At 36.3% G+C, this 19,334-nt stretch overlaps 1 protein-coding gene across 5 annotated transcripts in view; it reads left to right on the forward strand.

Moving 5' to 3' along the window:
- LOC138173633 (echinoderm microtubule-associated protein-like 1) overlaps positions 1-19,334 on the forward strand; it is a 316,387-nt gene that overhangs the window by 207,139 nt on the left and 89,914 nt on the right. For 3 of the 5 annotated variants that reach the window (XM_069103676.1, XM_069103678.1, XM_069103674.1), the window contains 3 exons: positions 2,646-2,674; positions 3,967-3,993; positions 7,326-7,455. In XM_069103676.1, coding sequence (XP_068959777.1) covers positions 2,646-2,674; positions 3,967-3,993; positions 7,326-7,455 — 186 coding nt within the window. The remainder of the gene's footprint in view (positions 1-2,645; positions 2,675-3,966; positions 3,994-7,325; positions 7,456-19,334) is intronic. The other 2 variants (XM_069103677.1, XM_069103675.1) reach the window with 1 other exon arrangement.

Below are 19,334 nucleotides of genomic sequence, written 5' to 3' on the forward strand. Positions count from 1 at the left end.
GTACATGTAAAGTGGAAGAAGGCTAGAAAGGTAAGAGAAGATAGGGTTATAAAGGGCTTTGAATGCCAAATGGTACTTTTTTATCTACAGCTGAAGGCAATAGGAAGGAGTACAGGAGTGAGCTGATTGGACTTGTGTTTTAGAAAAATCACTTTGGTGTCTGAATAGAGGATGGATCAGAATGGGGAGAGACTTGAGGCAGGCAGATCCACTGGCAGGCTGTTGGAATAGTCCAGGCATGGGATGATGAGGACCTGTACTAGAATGGTGGCAGTATCAGAGGAGAGAAGGGGGCATATTTGAGAGATGTTACAAAGGTGAAATCAAAAGACCTTGGCAACAGATCGGATATGGGACATGAGAGAGATTAAGGAGTTGTGGTTGCACACCAGAGTTACTCTCTATAGTAATAGGGAAGGGTAGTTGAGGATAAGGTGAGGCAGGGTTTATGGGGAAGTAATGAATCCCATTTTGAACATGTTGAGTTTAGGATGTCTACTGGACATCTAGTTTCAGATGCCTGAAAGGCAACTAGAGATGTCAGATTGGGGTTCATAAGACATATTGGGACAAGACAGTCAGATTTGAGAATGGTCAGCATAGAGATGATAATTAAATCCAGTTAAACTCAAGTGTAGACAGAGATGTGAGTCTTAAGCTCAGAAGGCAACTCAGAACTAGATACATAAAGAGTTTCATCTGTATAAAGGTTATAGGTTGAAGCCATTGGTAATTTTTTCCTTTTCTAAAAAAAAAAAATGTTTTGTTGATATAAATTTTTTTACATTATAATTAATTACTCCAACTCTGAGAAACCTCTTGTAACAAAGTTAAACAATTAAACAAAGCTAAAAAACATGGTGACCTTATTCGAAAGTGCATGCTACATTCCACATTTATAGCACCTCCAACTTCTCTATTTAAAACTTTACTAAAAAATTAACAAATACCATGTTTCCCCGATAATAAGACACTGTCTTATTATTTTTTTTGGACAGAAAAACACCAGAGGGCTTATTTTCAGGGGAGTGTTTATTTTAATGAACATTGACAGCAATTTTAATAAATGGGTAAATGTGAACAAAAAAATGTACCTGTATTCAATAAGCAAATCACTGGGGAAGAACTCTGATTGGATGCAGCTTGGAGCGTGGCGTGTGTTTCACAGGGGGGGAATGGTGCACCTTCACTACAGTAGCAATCTCAATAGGGCTTATTTTCAGGGGAGGGCTTATTTTAGAGGAATCTTACACAGTAAGGGGAGGGCTTATTTTCGGGATAGGTCTTATTATCGGGGAAATACGGTATGTTTTCTCTCCTTCCCACTCCACTCTCCCAATTGACTAAAAAGAAAAAAAACAAATTTCTTGTAACAAATATGCATAGTCAAGTAAAGCAAAATACAAAGTATGTCTCATTCTGCACCATTAAACTGTTACCTCTGTCAGGAGATGTATAGTCTGGTTCATCCTTTAAAAATCATGAATAATTGTATTGTGTCCAAATAAGGTCCTCTTTCATCTTAACTCAAAGAACTTCCAAGTCCCATGGCTATTTCTCTGTGGGCTGACTGCTTCTGACTCTTGCCTGGATTCACATGTAGGCAGCTCTCTGTTCTTGCTCCATGTTTTAGCTCATGGGGACTGCTCCATTCCAGGCTTCCCCTGCTCCTGCCCAACAGCAGGCTCCAAAGGCTCTTGCCCACAGCATATGCCTCTGGGAAAACAAAGCTTAACAGGACAACAATACTTACACATACCACATCTCAATTTACCTCCAAAGTCCAGAGGCTCTATAATAACAGCTCAGTTCACTTTAATAGCTCTCAAAAGGGGCTCAAGCTAAGCCTCCCTCCAATTGGCAAGTGTCTGCCCCACAGTTCTTATTTGCTTTCAAAGTTCAGAGGTCTCCTCTCAGCTCTCAGAGGTCTCCTCTCAGCTGCTGTCAGAGGTCTCCTCTCAGCTTTTAGAGGTCTCTTCATTTTCTTCCTCTCAATGACTCACCCTCTCAACACTGGCTACCTTAATGTTTGCTTTCTCAACACTGGCTCTCTTTATATACAGTTCTACTCAGCATCTGATTGGCTAGAGCCCACATGTACATATCTGATTGGTTAGAGCCCACTTGTATATGTCTGATTGGCTCAGCACAGAGGCACCTAATACTGAGGCTGGAAAACTGAATATTATTACACACAGAAAATCAGCAAAAAACTTTGCTTGCCATTACACAAATATACTGTATGTTATTTGTGTATACTTGTTATTGTATAACTTGATTTCCTGGTTCTACTTATTTTATTCTTCATAAGTTTATAAAAATGTTTAAAGTTCATTTTTATAATATTGATATTGTACTATAAATTATTTTTACTTTGCATCAGTTCGTGTGTTTCCATAAAATAATCTTTTAAAATAATCTTTTTTCTTATTTCTTACAGTGCCATATTTTTTATCACATTCACATACCACAACTTATTCAGTTTATTCATTAGTAATCATGAGAGCAATGTAAATTTATGCAACCTTAAAGTGAAATGAATTATTGCAGCTGATGGTAGTAGATGCTTATTATGCATGTGGAATGTATTATATCCCAGAGATTTCTTTCAATATTTATATTTATTTTCTGTTTTATTTCTGTAGCAAACCCAAGGAACCAATTTTCAGTGCAGGTAGGTCTGGTTTTATTTTATTTTATGTACCCTTGCTTCTTCAAATCTAGAGATATTAATAAGAACAAAAGGTTTCAGAGGTATAGAATTTGAGCATTTCACCCTTTTGTCACTGAATTCCCTGATAAGAAAGTCTATAACATTTGTATGGTGGAGATTATGTAAAACAAATATATGAGGTCGGCTTAGTGCCCGATTATCAAGTAATTCAGATAATAATTGGTACTCTTTTTTTGGTCATTAACAGAGAGACCAAGATTTTAAAGGTTCTAGAGACTCTTAACCCTGTAATTGGCCCCTTTCCAAACTGGATTTAAGGTACTTTAATTTGGCAGTATGGGGGAAGATTGAATTGCCACTGCCCATGCTATAACAGGATTTTCTATGTTGACAGATAAAGGGCTTCTGTTTCCTTTGTTACTAACTAGGCTTCTTTCATAAACATTTGCATTTCTTTAAAAGGGGAAGCTTCTGATGCATCAAATTATAACCCTGTCTAAAAGTAACTTTTTTTGCCTTTTGATTTCCTATACTGCACACTAATAGTTAATGTATACCTGTATACATCCATTTTTCTCTTAACACACTCCATAATAAGGGAAGTGCTACGTCAGTCTATTAACCTTACTTTAAACTGCATTAAAATGCGGACACCCTCCTTAAGTATCCACGTTGAAGAAACTAATTTAATTTTACTTTTTCTCAAAATAAATTTATAATCAAAATACAGATTTTTTGAAGAAATTTTGTCAGCATACATTTTATCATCCTCCACTGACATTTTTCTCTAATGCCTCATCCCAGTGTGGAGGTGACCCTGGCTCCTCATAGGTAATTCCAGGGGAATGCCAGCTCTGCCAAGGTTCTACCAAGCTCTTAAGTCTGTGTGTGTGGCCGGCCCGGCAATGGACTGTGTGTCTGTGGTCTGAGGATCAGACTAACTAAAAGTTCAGAGAGGCTTACCATCAGACCACTGACCATCAAATGATTATTTTTTTCCTTTGGCCATAGTCATTTATTAAATTGTCTCCTAAAGCATGGAGGGGCTGTGATCTGTATTGGGTGATTGAGTACCCAAGTTGATGAAATCATGAATCATTAAAATATATCATGGGTACCTCAAAGAGCTTGGTATTGAATGCACTTATAACCATCCCTTGAATGGTCAATATTTAGGGTAGCCTCTAACTGAAAATAGGTGAACAAGTGATAGAGCAGGGATCAGGGCAGTCTTGTTATACTTGAACATCTCTTTATCAAGCACTTCTGTCTCTGTCTCTGAAATCACAAAGGGAAACGCCGTGTGACACACTGCAAAGGTAGGCTTCACCTCTGAAACCTCATAGCTCTCTGAGCAAAACTATTACCCAGGCTACAGAAACTTCCTTTTCATACAGGCAAACACAAAGTCTTCCTGTATGAATTTTTTTATTGTTGTTGCAATACAATCCACTTCAATTTACCTTGTTAAAAGCATTCATAAGTGTCTCCTTGGATATGTTCCAATTAGAGGCTATAATTTGGATCTTGGTTTATCTTGGCAGATACTAGGGACTTATCTTTTTAAAAAAATCTTAAGAGAGCTATATGGCAATTCCTGGATGCTCCATTGTGTTTGAAATTATATCCTGCACTTCTGCTGAAATATCCCTACTAAAAAGCCTGTAGATTTGGTGATTGCTTGCTATTGTTCTAATGTACTTCTGAAAAAGCATTGCTTTTCCCTTGCTCCCTTTTTTTTTTAGTAGAGGTAGATTCTCTGAATTTTCCATATATAAAACCATCTATGAATAAATTCAATACTTTAAGGAGTAATATAGGACTTTTCTCTAAGTAAGCTTAAATTAATTATTAATTACAATATAAGATATTTGTACATCTCATAAATATTTATTCTATGCTTATACAATTTGTTAATGTTGTGGGAATGACCTACTTTTTCCTCTTTCACCAAACTTCATTTTATTAGAGTATTTTTAAAATATATTGATATAGACCTCATTTATTAATTCATTTCATCCAGCAAACATTTATCCTTAATGAAGAATTAATTGCATTGGCCTTCATTCCTAAGTCCATTGGCCTAGAGTCTGCAATTATTTTTGCTTCTGTCACTCAAAAATTTGGTGCTTCTAGATCCTATTATAATATTAGTCATTGGTTTATTGAATCTAGCTTTTTTGTTGTGTTTTTTTTTTCAATTTGACTAAGTCAAAATTTCAATCGACCAAAGCAGTTCTTTTTCATAACCATCTTGATAATTTTTCACTTTTGGTCACTAATATCACTAATATAACTTCCAAAGCTTGTCTCTAATATTAAGTCTGAATGTCAATATTATTGATATAAGCATAATTACTGGCACAGTACCCATCAGTATACCATATTTTCAGCATATGATGCCCCAGAATATTTAGATTCGTGAATACAATTTAAAACTATAATTTCATACTGAATTTAATGAGTAACTTGAGTGACAGATGTTCGATCTCAAAGGATAGTTTCAAAAGATCTTTTCTATTTTTCTTACATATAATCTATAATAATCACCTGTGAAAATAGTGTCAGTAAATAAGTATTCGTTGAATGCCTACTCTGTGAGCAGCACTGTTTTCTGAGGAAACTATAAGACTGTGTTTGCCCTCATTTAGAATAGAACTTAGTTCAGGTGTTTGATTAATACATAATAATGACAAAAACAATATTGACAGTAGTACTAAAACACACTTATATAGTGCTTTGTGGTTTGTATAGTATACATATTATTCCCCTTATTTTATAGGTGAGGAAACCTAAGATTAAAGAGTTTAAGAAAGTTAACCGAGGTCATACATCTGAGCAAATGTTGGAGCCAGGATATACATGCAAGTCTTTGGACTCCAAGATCAGTATTCTTAATAGACACCATTTTGTCTTTCACTTATCAAAGAATGTATGTTCAGTTATAACTGTGGTTAAGTTGAAAGAGATTTTAAGTATTAGAGTTTATATTCAGAAAAAAGGAAAACCAGTGAGCACTAGAGATTCACGCCTAAGGAAGCAGCTAGACTAGATGACCTCTGAGGTTGCTTATGAATTCTAATATTCCATGATAAACAGGAAAAGCTTCCCGAGGAAATAGCACTTAAGTGTAGTTTTAAAGGATTTTGATAAACAAGGAAATCCAAGGATGAGCAAGTGCACAATGGCAGGATTGAGCAGAATACATTTGCCAGATTATACAAAAACAAACTTCCTCACAATAAAGCATCTCTGTTAGGAAATAATGATAATGACTTGGCTAAAAAAATGACAGTTAACAGGAGAAAGGAAGGGATGAATGTGAGAAATATGACAATACTAGAATCATATGTACTGAGTGACTGACAGGAGATATATGAGGATGAAGAACATGGAAGAATATTCAACAACCAAATTAAATATATAGTATAAAGTTTTTTGTTTTGTTTTATTTTTTTATCAAAGAGACTTGAAGCACATGTACAAGATATATTAAGATTAGGCTATACATTTATTTAAAGTTTAAACTCAAAAATATTTAAAACTGACAAATGAATGTAATTTTCTCAATGTTATGCTTTATTGTAGTCTATTTTTTATAAGAATCTCGCCCTTCTATTTCCACTGTGATCATGATTGCCCTGTATATAATTCCTCAGATATATTGACACAGATACTGTTTAAATTGAATGAAAGCTAGATGACTTCTTTTATATAATGATAGAACCATAGAAATCAACAAAAGCATAAAAATCTGAGGCTAAACAAACTTCTTCAGAAACAAACTAGACAGTTAACCTGGGCCTTATCAGTTCCCCAGAGTTCTTAACAGAACTATGTATCATTTCTCAAGCGATCAAGTTTTTTAAAGCAATTAAGTCACCATTTTCAATTGTTATTCATTTTTTGTAGTTATTCTCTGGTACAGTATCTCTATACAAAATCCATTTTCTTTTAGAAATGTTTATGCCTGTTATAGAAAATGGAATTTCTTGAGTATCTTTGTCTTTAACATTTGTCTACTTAATAGATTTAACATCTTGTCTGTGGGTCTTCTGGCCCAATTTTAACTTTCACTTGAGCACTTCTCTTTTCTTTTTGCATGTTTACTAGCATGATATCTCTGCTGATGATTGTGTTCTTATATGATGTTAAAGGTATATCAGAATTTATCTTTGCATTGAGATATAACAAATCAATTTAAGTATTAAAAAGTAGTTTGTGTATCAGCATATGAAAGATTGCATTGCAATCAGTTTTTTAAATTAACTGAATTTCTTGAATTAATTATAATTTTTGCTTTGATGGCATTTTTCTCTGTACTGATAACAGAAAATTGAACTACTACAACGTCTTTGGAAATATCATTTGAGTCTATTGTATTTTTAACATTTATAATATTCTGTTAGAAAATTCTAAATTATAGGATTTATTTATATGGTAGAACGTCAAAACAAAAAACTTGAAGCAAATTTTTATTTCAGAGTATTTCACTATTTTAACTTTTTTCCTGTGGAATCATTCAGTGAACATCCAATACATTTAAAGTTTTCATCTTTGAGGTATAGATGTTTGATAGAGGGTATAAAGTTTGTTTTTCAATTTTATTTGTGACCTGAATATTACACTGACATATCTGTACTTTTTATAGAGGAGGGATACGTAAAAATGTTTCTTCGTGGACGCCCTGTTACCATGTACATGCCCAAAGATCAAGTGGAATCATATAATTTGGAAGCAAAAGTAGAACTACCAACCAAGAGACTTAAACTGGAATGGGTGTATCCTTTATTTGTCTTATCTTTTTGGAAGTTGTTAGTTGGTTGATGTTCATTTTAAGTTTTATTTAAATTTTTTAAAAAGTTTATAAAATTAAAGCTCAATTCCATTAAAAAAAGTAAAAACTTAATTTTATTATTTTCATTCATTTCAATTCAAGTTAATAAAATAGGCACTTAACATAGTGTTTTGAAAATATACTCCTTAGAGATCTATAGTGGATAAAACCCTGGATCTGGAATCAGAACCCATCTTATCAGAATCCATCTTGAATCTTGGCTTTCTGCCATTTACCACTTTTATGACCTCTGGAGTTCTTTTTCCTTATCTGTGAAATGAATTTGGACTCGATCATCTCTGAGATTCCTTTCAGCTTCACCATTCTATAAAAAGCTACTGATTTATAGAAACACTGTTTTGTTTACTAAAATGAAATATTGTTGTGTTTTTTACTCTCTAGTACATTATAATGATTAAAGATTTGTCTTTTATATTCTATAAAAGTAACATTAAAATGACATCTATTAAGAATAAAGATGATATATAGTGAATAAGACAGGATTCAGAATCAGAAGATCATAGTTTACGTACTAATTCTAACATTTACTGTCTCTGTGGCTTCAGGCAATATACTCAAACACACTTGAATCTTAGGTCCTTTATCTGTAAAATGGAGGAAATAATATTTTCATTACTTACCCCACAAGTTCATTGTGTAGAAGCTTTGAAAAGCTTATGGTACTATATAAACATATTGTTTTTTTGCTTGTATTTTCAATTATATTTTGATTATATTCTTTGGAAGAATTTCCATGTGTATTAAATTAAAAACAGCCTGTCAGTGCTGTTTGTTCAGTCTCACTTCAGTTGTGCCCAACTCTTTATGATCCGATTTGTAGTTTTCATGTCAAATATATTAGATGGTTTGCCATTTCCCTCTCCAGTTCACTTTACAAATGAGGAGCTGAGACAGTGTTAAGTGACTTGCCAAGGGTCCCATAGCTAGTAAGTGTCTGAAACCAGATCTGAACTCATGAAGATGAGTCTTCCTGATTCCAAGTCCAGTGGTCTATCCACTATACCACCTACCTTTTGTATCAGTGATACTAACCTTAAGTTCAACTTTCCAATAAAGAAAACCAGTTAAAGTCTTAAAAATATAGGGAAAATCTTAGTGAATGTGACCATAAATTGGTGTAATTTAGACCTATAAGTAAAAGAAAGATCCTTCTTTTTGAAAATATGTATACCCTAGTAAGTAAGCTTAATCAGTCATTTATGTTCTTTGCTATTTTTTTGAGGGACATAGGCAGGGCAATTGGGATTAAGTGACTTGCCCAAGGTCACATGACTACTAAGTGTTAAGTGTCTGAGGCCAGATTTGAACTCAAGTACTCCTGACTCTAGGGCTGCTGGTCTATTCACTGTGCCACCTAGCTGCCCATCATTTATGTCCTTTGAAGAAGGAATTGTATGTGATTTGGGAGATCCAGATGTTCACAAAAAGAATGAATGTTTTGCTCAGGAAGGGTAGGAAGAACATGTTATACAAAACTCTAAGAAAATAGTAATGCCCCAAATGGTGAGTAGAAAATGCTTCTTTGAAGTACTATTAAATGTCCAAAGTTTATAGAAGTAAAAGTGAAATTAACAAATAAGGTGCAACTTGTATTAGTGAGGCCTAACTCAGTTCAAGGTTAGCGTGCAAGGCATAAACTGATTTTACTAATAACAAAGGATTAAAAAAGATAATTCCTAAGGTTTTAAAAAAGAGAGTATTAAAAAAAATAGAGAGAGTATTTAAATGGCTACTCCATGACATCCCTAAATTCACCATAGGACAGCCCTTCCTAAGTCAAGAAGGCATTTCTTGTTATTAAATCATTCAGTCATGTTCAATTTTTCATGACTCTGTGGACCATAGCTTGCCAGGCACTTCTGTCCTCCATAATCTCTTGAAGTCTATTCCATTTCATATTTGTTATTGTCATGACACTAACTAGCCATTTCATCCTCCACCTTTTTCCTTTTGCCTTCAATCTTTTCCCAACATTAAGGTCTCTTCTAATGAAATCTATCTTCTCATTATGTGAGAGCAAAATAGTTAAGCTTCAGCTTCAATATTTGACTAGTGACTAGCTTGAATTAATTTCTTTAAATATTGACTGATTTGATCTCCTTGCTGTCGAAGGGACTCTCAAAAGTTATCTTCAGCACCACAGTTCAAATTGTGGCTTTTTTTGAGGGCAGTGGAAATTCCACTAACACCTCTGATGCCATCTTCCCACAGTGTATATATAGATAGGCCTTTTATGGGCTTCATATAGCACCAAAACCAAACCAATAATGATCCCAAGAACAGCCTTCTTAAAGATAAATAAACCTCTCCTATATAAAATAAATGCTAGACTTATCAAAATTTGCAATAGGATGTCACTGGGAAAAACGAAGATGCCCAAGATAAAAGTTGTTATTTGGGGAATTTGGGGAGATGTCAATGATAATTCAACCTTTTATAAAATCTCAGAGTTGAGTAGGACTTCAGAGATCATTTAATCCAGCCTTCACCAATATGAAAACAACCTCCACATTTCTAAGAGTTGAACGTTAAGCTCTCACTTAAAGACCTCTAGTGAAAGGATATTCAATACCTTACAAGGTAGGCTATTTCACTTTTTTAAAAAATATATTCTTAAACACCAAGACAATGAACATTTCCATATGTACAGCAAAACATGAAAAAATATGTATAGAATTGTGATTTTCTGCTTAAGTATATTATATATTAAACATTACTTTTATAGTTATCCTGCTTGTCTGTGCTTCCTTTTGAACTTTTATTTTGTCTTCTGTGCATTTTAAAGTGTTTAAAATGTTTCAATAGCCTTTATTTGTGACTGTACTGCTAATCTTCTCCCTCCCTCATAATTCCTCTCATTTGAAAATGGGGAAACCACCCTTATAACAAATTAATATTGACAAGAAAAAATCCACGACTGTCCAAAACTGCATGTCTCTTTTGGCACCTTTCGTCCATGGCCTCTTGGTTAGGAGATGGTTAACCTGCTTCATTTTTGTCCTCTGGCAATGTGGTTGGTAGTTGCTTTAATTAGAGCACTCAGGTCTTTTGAAGTTGTTTATCTTTACAATGTTGTTATTGTATTATTTGTTCTTCTAGTTCTGCTCACTTTACTCTGCATCAGTATATACTTCACAGAATTTTCTAAAGCTGTCTCATTCATAATATAGTGCAGTACAAAATTAATCTGTTAGATTCATATGCCACCTTTTGTTCAGCCATTCCCCAACTGATAGATACACCCTTAGTTTCCACTTCTTTTCTTCTTTGCTTTTAAACCTTCCCCTCAGGATCAGGAAGTTTGTTGTGTTTGCTGTTGTCCTGGTCCTTGCCCCAAGTACTGTCATCTTAACCTCTCTCTCTCCTTATTACCATCTGTTTCCCTATGGAGCTTGATGCATTTCTTTTTTTTTTTTAAGCAATCAGGGTTAAGTAACTTGCTCAAGGTTACACGGCCAGGTGTTTCTGGGTGGGTAATAAGTGTCTGAGGTAATAAGAGTCTAAGGAACTAAGTTCAATCCACATGTCATCCCAACACTGGAGCCGGTGCTCTTACTCGCTGTGCTACCTGGCCGCCCCTTGATGCATTTCTAAATCAAATCCTGTCTGTGTTGTCAGTCCCCCTGGTTTATCTCAGATAGAAGTGAGGTTCATCTAATACCCACTTCTTACTCCTTCCTCCATTTTGTATAGTTTTCTTCTCATCTACCCCAATTATGAAAAATACCAAGTACTAACCCCCATATTCCTCCTTTCTTCACTGCTATATTCCTTTTTGCCCTTCTTTATCTTTTCTCTCTTAATGCCTATTGAATAGAACCAAACCAAGCCTAGATTCTCTCTTTTCTTCACTTAACTATCTAAGTACCCTTTAAAACATTAAAGTTCTAAGAGGGCACATGTTTCTTCTCCCCCATTAGAATGTTAGCTCAGCATCATCCAGTTGCTCAAATAAATTTACCTTTATATTTCTCTTGACTTGTATTTGTAGTTCAGAATTCCTACTCAGCTTTAGTCTTCCCATCAGTAATACTTAAAAATCCTCTATTCCATTAAAGACTTATTTTTCCCTTAGGATTATACTCAGCTTTTCAAAGTAAGTTATTCTGGGTTGTAAGACCGTACATACCTTTTATCATTTGTAATAATGGGTTCCAATTACACACTTCCCATTTAGAGTAGGAACTGAAAGATCTTGTGTGATCTTGACTGGTTCCTTGGTCCTTGAGCTTCTTCATTTTGGTTGCTTGCAAAAAAAAATTTTTTCACGTTGAAAGTTAGTGATGTTGTGAAGGATTATAACCAATGGGCTAAACGATGAGAAAGAAGGGATAAAACAGAACAAAACACAAAATAAAGAGAGCAAATAGTTTGCTTCAATCTGTAGACTCTGTAGTTCTTTCTCTGGATGTGGATATCTCTTTCCATTATGAGTCTTTTGTAGTTGTCTTCTAACCTTGTATTGCTGAGAGGAGACCAGTCTATCAATGTTAGTCATCACACATATGATGTGTCTGTAATTGTATACAAAATTCTCCTGGTTCTGCTCTCCTCACTCAGCATCAGTTTATATAAGTCTCTCCAAGTTACTATGAAGTCCATCTGCTCCTCATTTCTTATAGCACAGTAGTATTCCATTACATTCATATACCACAACTTGTTTAGCCATTCCCCATATTGATGGGCATCCCCTTCACTTCCAGTTCTTTGCCACCACAAATAGAACTGCTATAAATATTATAACTATGGATCTTTCCCCCACTTCTGTAATTTCTTTGGGATACAGCCCTAGAAGTGGTATTGCTGGGTCAAAAGGTATGTACTTTTTTATAGCCCTTTGGGCATAGTACCAGATTGCTCTCCAGAATAGTTGGATTAGTTCACAACTCCACCAATAATACATTAGTGTTCCAATTTTTCACATCCTCTCCAGCATTTATCATCTTCCTGTTTTGTCATCTTAGCCAATCTGACCAGTGAGATGTGGTACCTCAGAGTTGTTTTGATTTGCATTTCTCTAATCAATAGAGATATAGCGCATTTTTCATATGCTTATAAATATCTTTAATTTCTTCCTTTGAGAACTGTCCATATCCTTTGACCATTTATCAGTTGGGGAATGACTTGTATTCTTATAGATTTGACTCAATTCTCAGTATATTTTAGAAATGAGGCATTTATTAGAAACACTGGTTATAAAAATTCTTTCACAATTTCCTACTTCCCTCCTAATCTTTTTTTTTTAATTTTACTTTCTTTATTTTTATTTGTTTCTCTGTTTTCTTTTTCTTTTTTTTCAAATGCTTTATTAACTTCTGATTTACATCATTCATTTCTGCCAGATTTGAGTTACAAATTTTTTCCCCTACCCACTGCCCCAAAATTGCAGTCCCACAGGATATCCCCTCCTCCAATCTGCTCTCTCCCATATTTTCTCCCATACCCCTTTGAATTTTCCAGTGGATCTCTATGCCCCAGTGCCTGCATATCTTATTTCCCAATTACATGTAAAATAGTATCAATAATAGTATGTATATATATATATATATGAATATTTGATTTTAAAACTTTGAATTCCAGATTCATTCCCCTCCTCCCTTGTCACCCACCCTTACTGGGAAGATAAGCAGTTCAGTATAGGTTGTACATGTGTAGCTAATGCAAAACAATAACATAGTAGATATATTGTAAAAGACTGACTATAGGGGCGGCCAGGTAGCACAGCGAGTAAGAACACCGGCTCCAGTGTTGAGAAGACCTGGAGATCGAATCCCGGGCTCAGATACTTAGCACCCACCCAGAAACACCTGGCCGTGTAACCTTGAGCAAGTTACTTAACCCCAATTGCTTAGGGGCGGCCAGGTGGCTCAGCAAGTAAGAGCACCGGCTCCAGTGTTGGGACGACCTGGAGATCGAATCCCGGGCTCAGACACTCAGCACCACACCCAGAAATAACTGGCCGTGTAACTTTGAGCAAGTTACTTAACTCTGATTGCTTAAAAAAAAAAAAAAAACACTGACTATATTTCCCTCCCTCCTATCCCACCTCCCACTTGTTCTGTTCTCTACTTTGATCCCATCCCTTTTCAAAAGTGGGTGCTTCCAACTTCCCTCCCCCCAGCCTGTCCTCCCTTCCATCATCCCCCCTCTCATCCCCTTCCCCCCTACTCTCCTGGAGGGTGAGATACCCTATTTAGTGTGTATTTCATTCCCTCCTCAAACCAAATAAAAGTGAATAAGGTTGACCCATTCCCTTTTGCCTTCCTATTCTTCCCCTCCATTGTAACCATTTTCCCTTGCCTCTTCTATATGAGATAGTTTACCCCATTCTGTCTCTCCCCATCTCCTCTCATTATATTCCTCTCTCACCTCTTAATTTTACCTTTTAAGTATCATCCCTTCCTGTTAAATTGGTCCTGTACCCTCTATCTATGTATATCTGTAAACATAAATACACACATTCACATATGTGTTCATATGTCCATATACCCTCATATATAGACATATGTATATTTCTATTCCCTTCAACTACTGAGAAAAGTTTCATAAGTTACAATTATTGTTTTTCCATGTAGGAATGTTAATAGTTCAACTTTGATAAGTTCCTTATGATTTCTTTTCCCTGTTTACCTTCTCATGCTTCTCTTGCTTCTTGTATCTGAATGTCAGATTTTCTATTCAACCCTGGTTTATTCAGCAAGAATGCTTGAAAGTCCTCTATTCCACTGAATGACCATATTTTGCCCTGAAACATGATACTCAGTTTTGCTGGGTAGGTGACTCTTGGTTTTAATCCCAGCTCCTTTGACCTCCAGAATATCATATTCCAAGCCCTTCTGTCCCTCAGTATAGAAGCTGCCAGATCCTGGGTTATCCTGATTGTGTTTCCACAACATTCAAATTGTTTCTTCCTGGCTGCTTGTAATATCCTCTCCTTAATCTGGGAATTCTGGAACCTGGCTATAATATTCCTAGGAGTTTTCTTTTTGGGATCTTTTTCAGGATGTGATCGGTGGATTCTTTCAACCTCTGCTTTGCCCTCTGGTTCTAAAACATCAGGGCAGTTTTCTTTGAGAACTTCCTGGAGGATGATTTCTAGGTTCTTACTTTGATCATGGCTTTCAGGTAGTCCAGTAATTTTTAAATTATCTCTCCTGGATCTATTTTCCAGGTCAGTGATTTTTCCCAAAAGATATTTCACTTGCCTTCTATTCTTTCATTTATTTGGATCTGTTTAACAGTATCTTGATTTCTCATAAGGTCATTAGCTTCCATTTGGTCCAATCTAATTCTGAAGCCATGATTCTTCTCATTGAGCTTTTGAGATTCTTTTTCTGGCAAATTCAGCTTTTTAAGGCATTCTTCTCCTCATTACCTTTTTGAGCCTCTTTTGCCATTTGAGTTAGTCTGTTTTTTAAGGTTTCATTTTCCTCAGTGAGGCTGTTGACTCTCATTTCATAATTTTCTTGCATTGTTCTCATTTCTCTTCCCAATTTTTCCTCCACTTCTCTTATCTGCTTCTTAAGGTCCTCTATGGCCTGTAACCAGCTCCTATTTTCCTTTGAAGCTTTTGGTGCAGGAGTTCTGACTTCACTGTCTTCCTCCTGTTCCGTGCTTTGCTCCTTTTTGTCCCCAAAATAGGAGTCTAATGTTAGGATCTTCTGTCTGCTTTGTGTCCTTTGCCTGGTCATGTCGCCCCTCAGTCACTTGACCAATAATAAAGCCACAATAGGACTCTGACACCAGACAGGGGAGCTTTTGTCCCAAACACTGGGGTTTTCTCACCTCCTGGAGGTATTAGATGGGTGCCCTCTCTGAGGTCTCCACACGCTCTGGCAAGCTGGACACACACCCCAGGGCCTCCACCCTAGACTGCAATCCAGATCCAAGCAGGTTAAAGCAAAAGCAATTACCCCTCAGATTGGTCTCTTGGTCACCCTACACTCTGCAGGCCAGGAGCTGAAGTTGCCACATAGGGCTGGCTGTGCCAGCATCTCAGCGGCTTCTCACCCCAGGGGCAAAAGCCACGCACTCCCAATTACTTGGTCCCAAAGTCCAGACTGCACTGATCTCTCACTTTGTCCTTTGCATCTATGTGTTGATAAATCTGGAAAGGGCCACAGCTGCTGCTGATCTGGAGTTCCTCTAGCCAGGGACTGGTCAGGTCCTCCCTGGGGCTAAAGCCCCGGTGTGGGGCTAGGTTCAGCTCCCAGAGCACTGTGCTGGTCTGCTGGGCTGGGGAGGTTAGCTTCTCTGTGTCATTTTGTGGGTTCTGTAGCTCCAAAGTTTGTTTAGAGTCCCCTTTTTACATGGATTGGGGAAGGTGGAAGCCAGAGTAGCTGGGAGGTCCTGCTTCTACTCTGCCATCTTCAGTCCACCACCACCCCCCGCACTTCCCTCCTAATCTTGGTTACATTGACTTTTTTGTACAAAAACTTTTCAATTTAATGTAATCAAAATTATCCATTTTGCATTTATAATGCTCTCTGACTCTTGTTTGGTCATAAAATCGTCTCTTCTCCATTAATCTGACAGGTAAACTCTTTCCTTGTTCTCCCAGATTATTTACAGTATTAGCATTTATACCTAGATCATGTATCCATTTAGACTTGATTTTGGTATGTGGTGTAAGATTTTGATCTATACCCAGTTTCTTCTATACTATTTTCTAGTTTTCCCAGCAGTTTTTATCAAATAGTAAGTTCTTATTCCAGAAGCTGGGGTCTTTGGGTTTATCAAATAGTAGATTACTATAGTCATTGACTGCTGTGTCTCATGTACTTAATCTATTCCACTGATCCACTACTCTATTCCTCAGCCAGTACCAAGTAGTTTTGATGATGCTTGCAATGATTTTTTCTTTGATGTGGAAATTCTGCATTTTAGCTTTGACATTTCTGGAAGGTTTCTTTTGAGGTTTCATCCAGAAGGTGATTGGTGGATTCTTTTTTCTTTACTTAGCCTTCTCATTCTAGTAGATATGGGCAGTTTTAATTTATGATTTCGTGAAATACACTGTCCTTACTTTTTTATTATAATTTTTTGGAACTCCAGTGACTTTGAAATTACTTCTCCTCGACCTTTTTACCAGGTCAGTTGATTTTGATATCAGTTTATATTTGCTTCTGTTTTTTCATTCTTTTGTCTTTGTTCTATTATTCTTTGCTGACTCACAAATTTTTATTAGTCTGTTCTAGTTTTCAAGGAGTCTATTATTTGAGTACAGTTTACTACTTTTCCCTCCAAGCTATTTCCTCTTTACTCTAGAGCACTTATTTAATTTTTTATTCATCATTTTATTTCTTCCATTTATTTATATTGTCATTGTGGAAAATTGGAAAATCTTGGTTTTTTTTTCCTTTTAGTCCCTTCTTGCAATAAGAATAGTTTCAGTGATTATGGAATTATTCTCTCCTAGGTTGGATTTTTGGATGTATCTGGATTTTTTATTGGGCAATGACTTTGATTTTTCTCATTTCTCTAGCCTTGGTTCCTGAAGTGGGACTTTCCACTGGGCAGGCTTTCCTCCCCCACTCCCATTCCATTTGTGGGTGGGATATTTAGTGCTGCTTTTTCTCAGACTTGGTTACCTATCTGCCTATGCTGACTTCTATCTTCTCAGGTTAGCCCTTACTGGATTTTTGAGATTCAGTGTACTGAATCTTCAGGGCCTCCTATGGTATCTTCTATGGTGGAAGATAATCTCCTTTTATGAACCTCTTTACCTCAAGACCCAGGCCTCCCCATTCTGTATACAGCTGCACCCAACTGATCTTTGCAACTTCGATTTTTCTCAGCAGAGCCCTTCATTTTTTTTTTTTTTTGCTTTTTGGAGGGCAATTGGGATTAAGTGACTTGCCCAGGGTCACACGGCTAGTTTTTGTGTTAAGTGTCTGAGGCAGGATCCGAACCCAGGTCCTCCTGACTCCAGGGTCAGTGCTGTATTCACTGCACCACCTAGCCGCTCCAGAGCCCTTCATTTTTAATGCCTCAAGACAAAAGGCCTTTCCAGACTACTAAATTTCTGATCCATCTCTGGTCATATTACCCAGGTAATATGAAGAAAGACTCATTTGCCTGAACTAATATTGACACAGCTTGTAATCCAAAAATGTCCAGCTGACTTTTATGCAATTCTGGAGTGCAAATAGTCATATACTAGAGCTTTTCATTGGATTTATTGATCACTATTTTGTCTGGTGCATTTTTATTTGTTTTTGTTTTAATTTTTTTTTTTTGCTGGAGTAGTTATGTGGGAGCTCTACTGTCTTTCTCCATTCAGGCAGCCCTCTTATGTGGGTCCTATTCCACTTTTAGACAGCTCTAATTATTTTTCTTATAGTAAGCTGAAGTCTATCTCCCTGTTTCTTCCATTCACTGGCACTAGTTTGAGGGACACACAACATAAGCCTAATTTATCTTAATGTGACAGGCCTTAACTATGTGAAAGTAATGGTCATGCCCCATCTCAGAGTTTCTCTTCTATAAGCTAAATGTTCCTGGTTCCATCAACCTGCTCTAATTTGCATTGGTTACTTCTTAGCATCCTTTGGACATGATCCAGCTTCCTAAAATGTGGTATCTATAGCTCATTCAGCCCTGTCCCTTGACACAGTTCCCTTGGTTTCCAGTTCTTTGTTACTGCGAATGAGTTGCTATAAATATTTTTGTACATATAGGTTCTTTCTCTCTCTTTGATTTCTTTGTGGGTATAGGCCCACTGATGGTATTGATGAATCAGTGAATAGAGATAGTTCAATAGCTATGTGTATAACAAGACACTAGCTGTGTAACCTTGGGCAAGTTACTTAATCCCAATTGCCCTCCAAAAGGCAAAAAAAAAAGAAGAAGAAAAAGAAATAAATTAGAATATAATAAGCAATGGAATCAAAACAGAAAGTAACAAATACTTTGTTTTCAAAGAATACCTTCACCAGTGCCAAAAAAAAAAAGTCATGCAGCTATATCTTATAAAATCCTGTTTCATGCCAGGCAAAGCAAAGTGGGGAAATGGCATAGCTAAACCATCATCTGTCAAGAACAGAGACCTTACATTTGACTAACTAGTATTTTCTGATCCTAGAACTTTGTGCTTCTTCCTCCATGTTGTTTTCTTGACATTACTCGGTAACCCTACATTGTTGAGTTTCTTATACTGTTGTCCACAAGCCCTACTGGTATGTTTCCTTTTGACAGTTGGCCAGATTTCCATTAGTTTTTAGCAAATATATTTTACTAAGATGGAAGCAGTTGGTAATAAACATCCTTGGAAAGGTCTGGAGTGAACTTTCCCAAAAATCTTAAGGGGAAGAGTAGATTTAGAGTATCATGTTACTAAGGTACATGTAAAGAGATTATATATGGTTAAAGAGTAAACTCCCAACTCTTTATTACTGGAAGACCTTTCTTGAGTCCATATATAATATTCATCTCTTGTATAAGGTGTTCACCCTCCTTGAAGTTTCTTTATGCCCTAGATGGCTATCTTTCTGTTACTCTTGTCTGTATTTGTCCTTAATGTGTCTCCTGGACGCATTATCTTCTATTGGTTCAGTCTCTCTGATAATATGGTCAGTAAATGCAGGGAATGGTAAAGAGTATATTGACTGCTTTGCAGCTAGAGTAGTCTACTGCTGAAATTCCTCTAGTCCCTTTAAAGTCTGCAGAGGATTGGTTAACCAATCATGACCTTCCTCTCTTGATCTAATAAAAGAGGCTTATGTCTCACAAAAGTATTACAGGGTATAAAAAATCTTAATTACAGATTGCAAAAACTGAATCATACCCCTACATTGATTAATT

This window comes from Petaurus breviceps, unplaced genomic scaffold (assembly GCF_028583685.1).
Source record: "Petaurus breviceps papuanus isolate PSGF00001 unplaced genomic scaffold, PetGlider_PUasm1.0 63, whole genome shotgun sequence".
In the NCBI taxonomy this organism is placed as follows: Eukaryota; Metazoa; Chordata; class Mammalia; order Diprotodontia; family Petauridae; genus Petaurus; species Petaurus breviceps.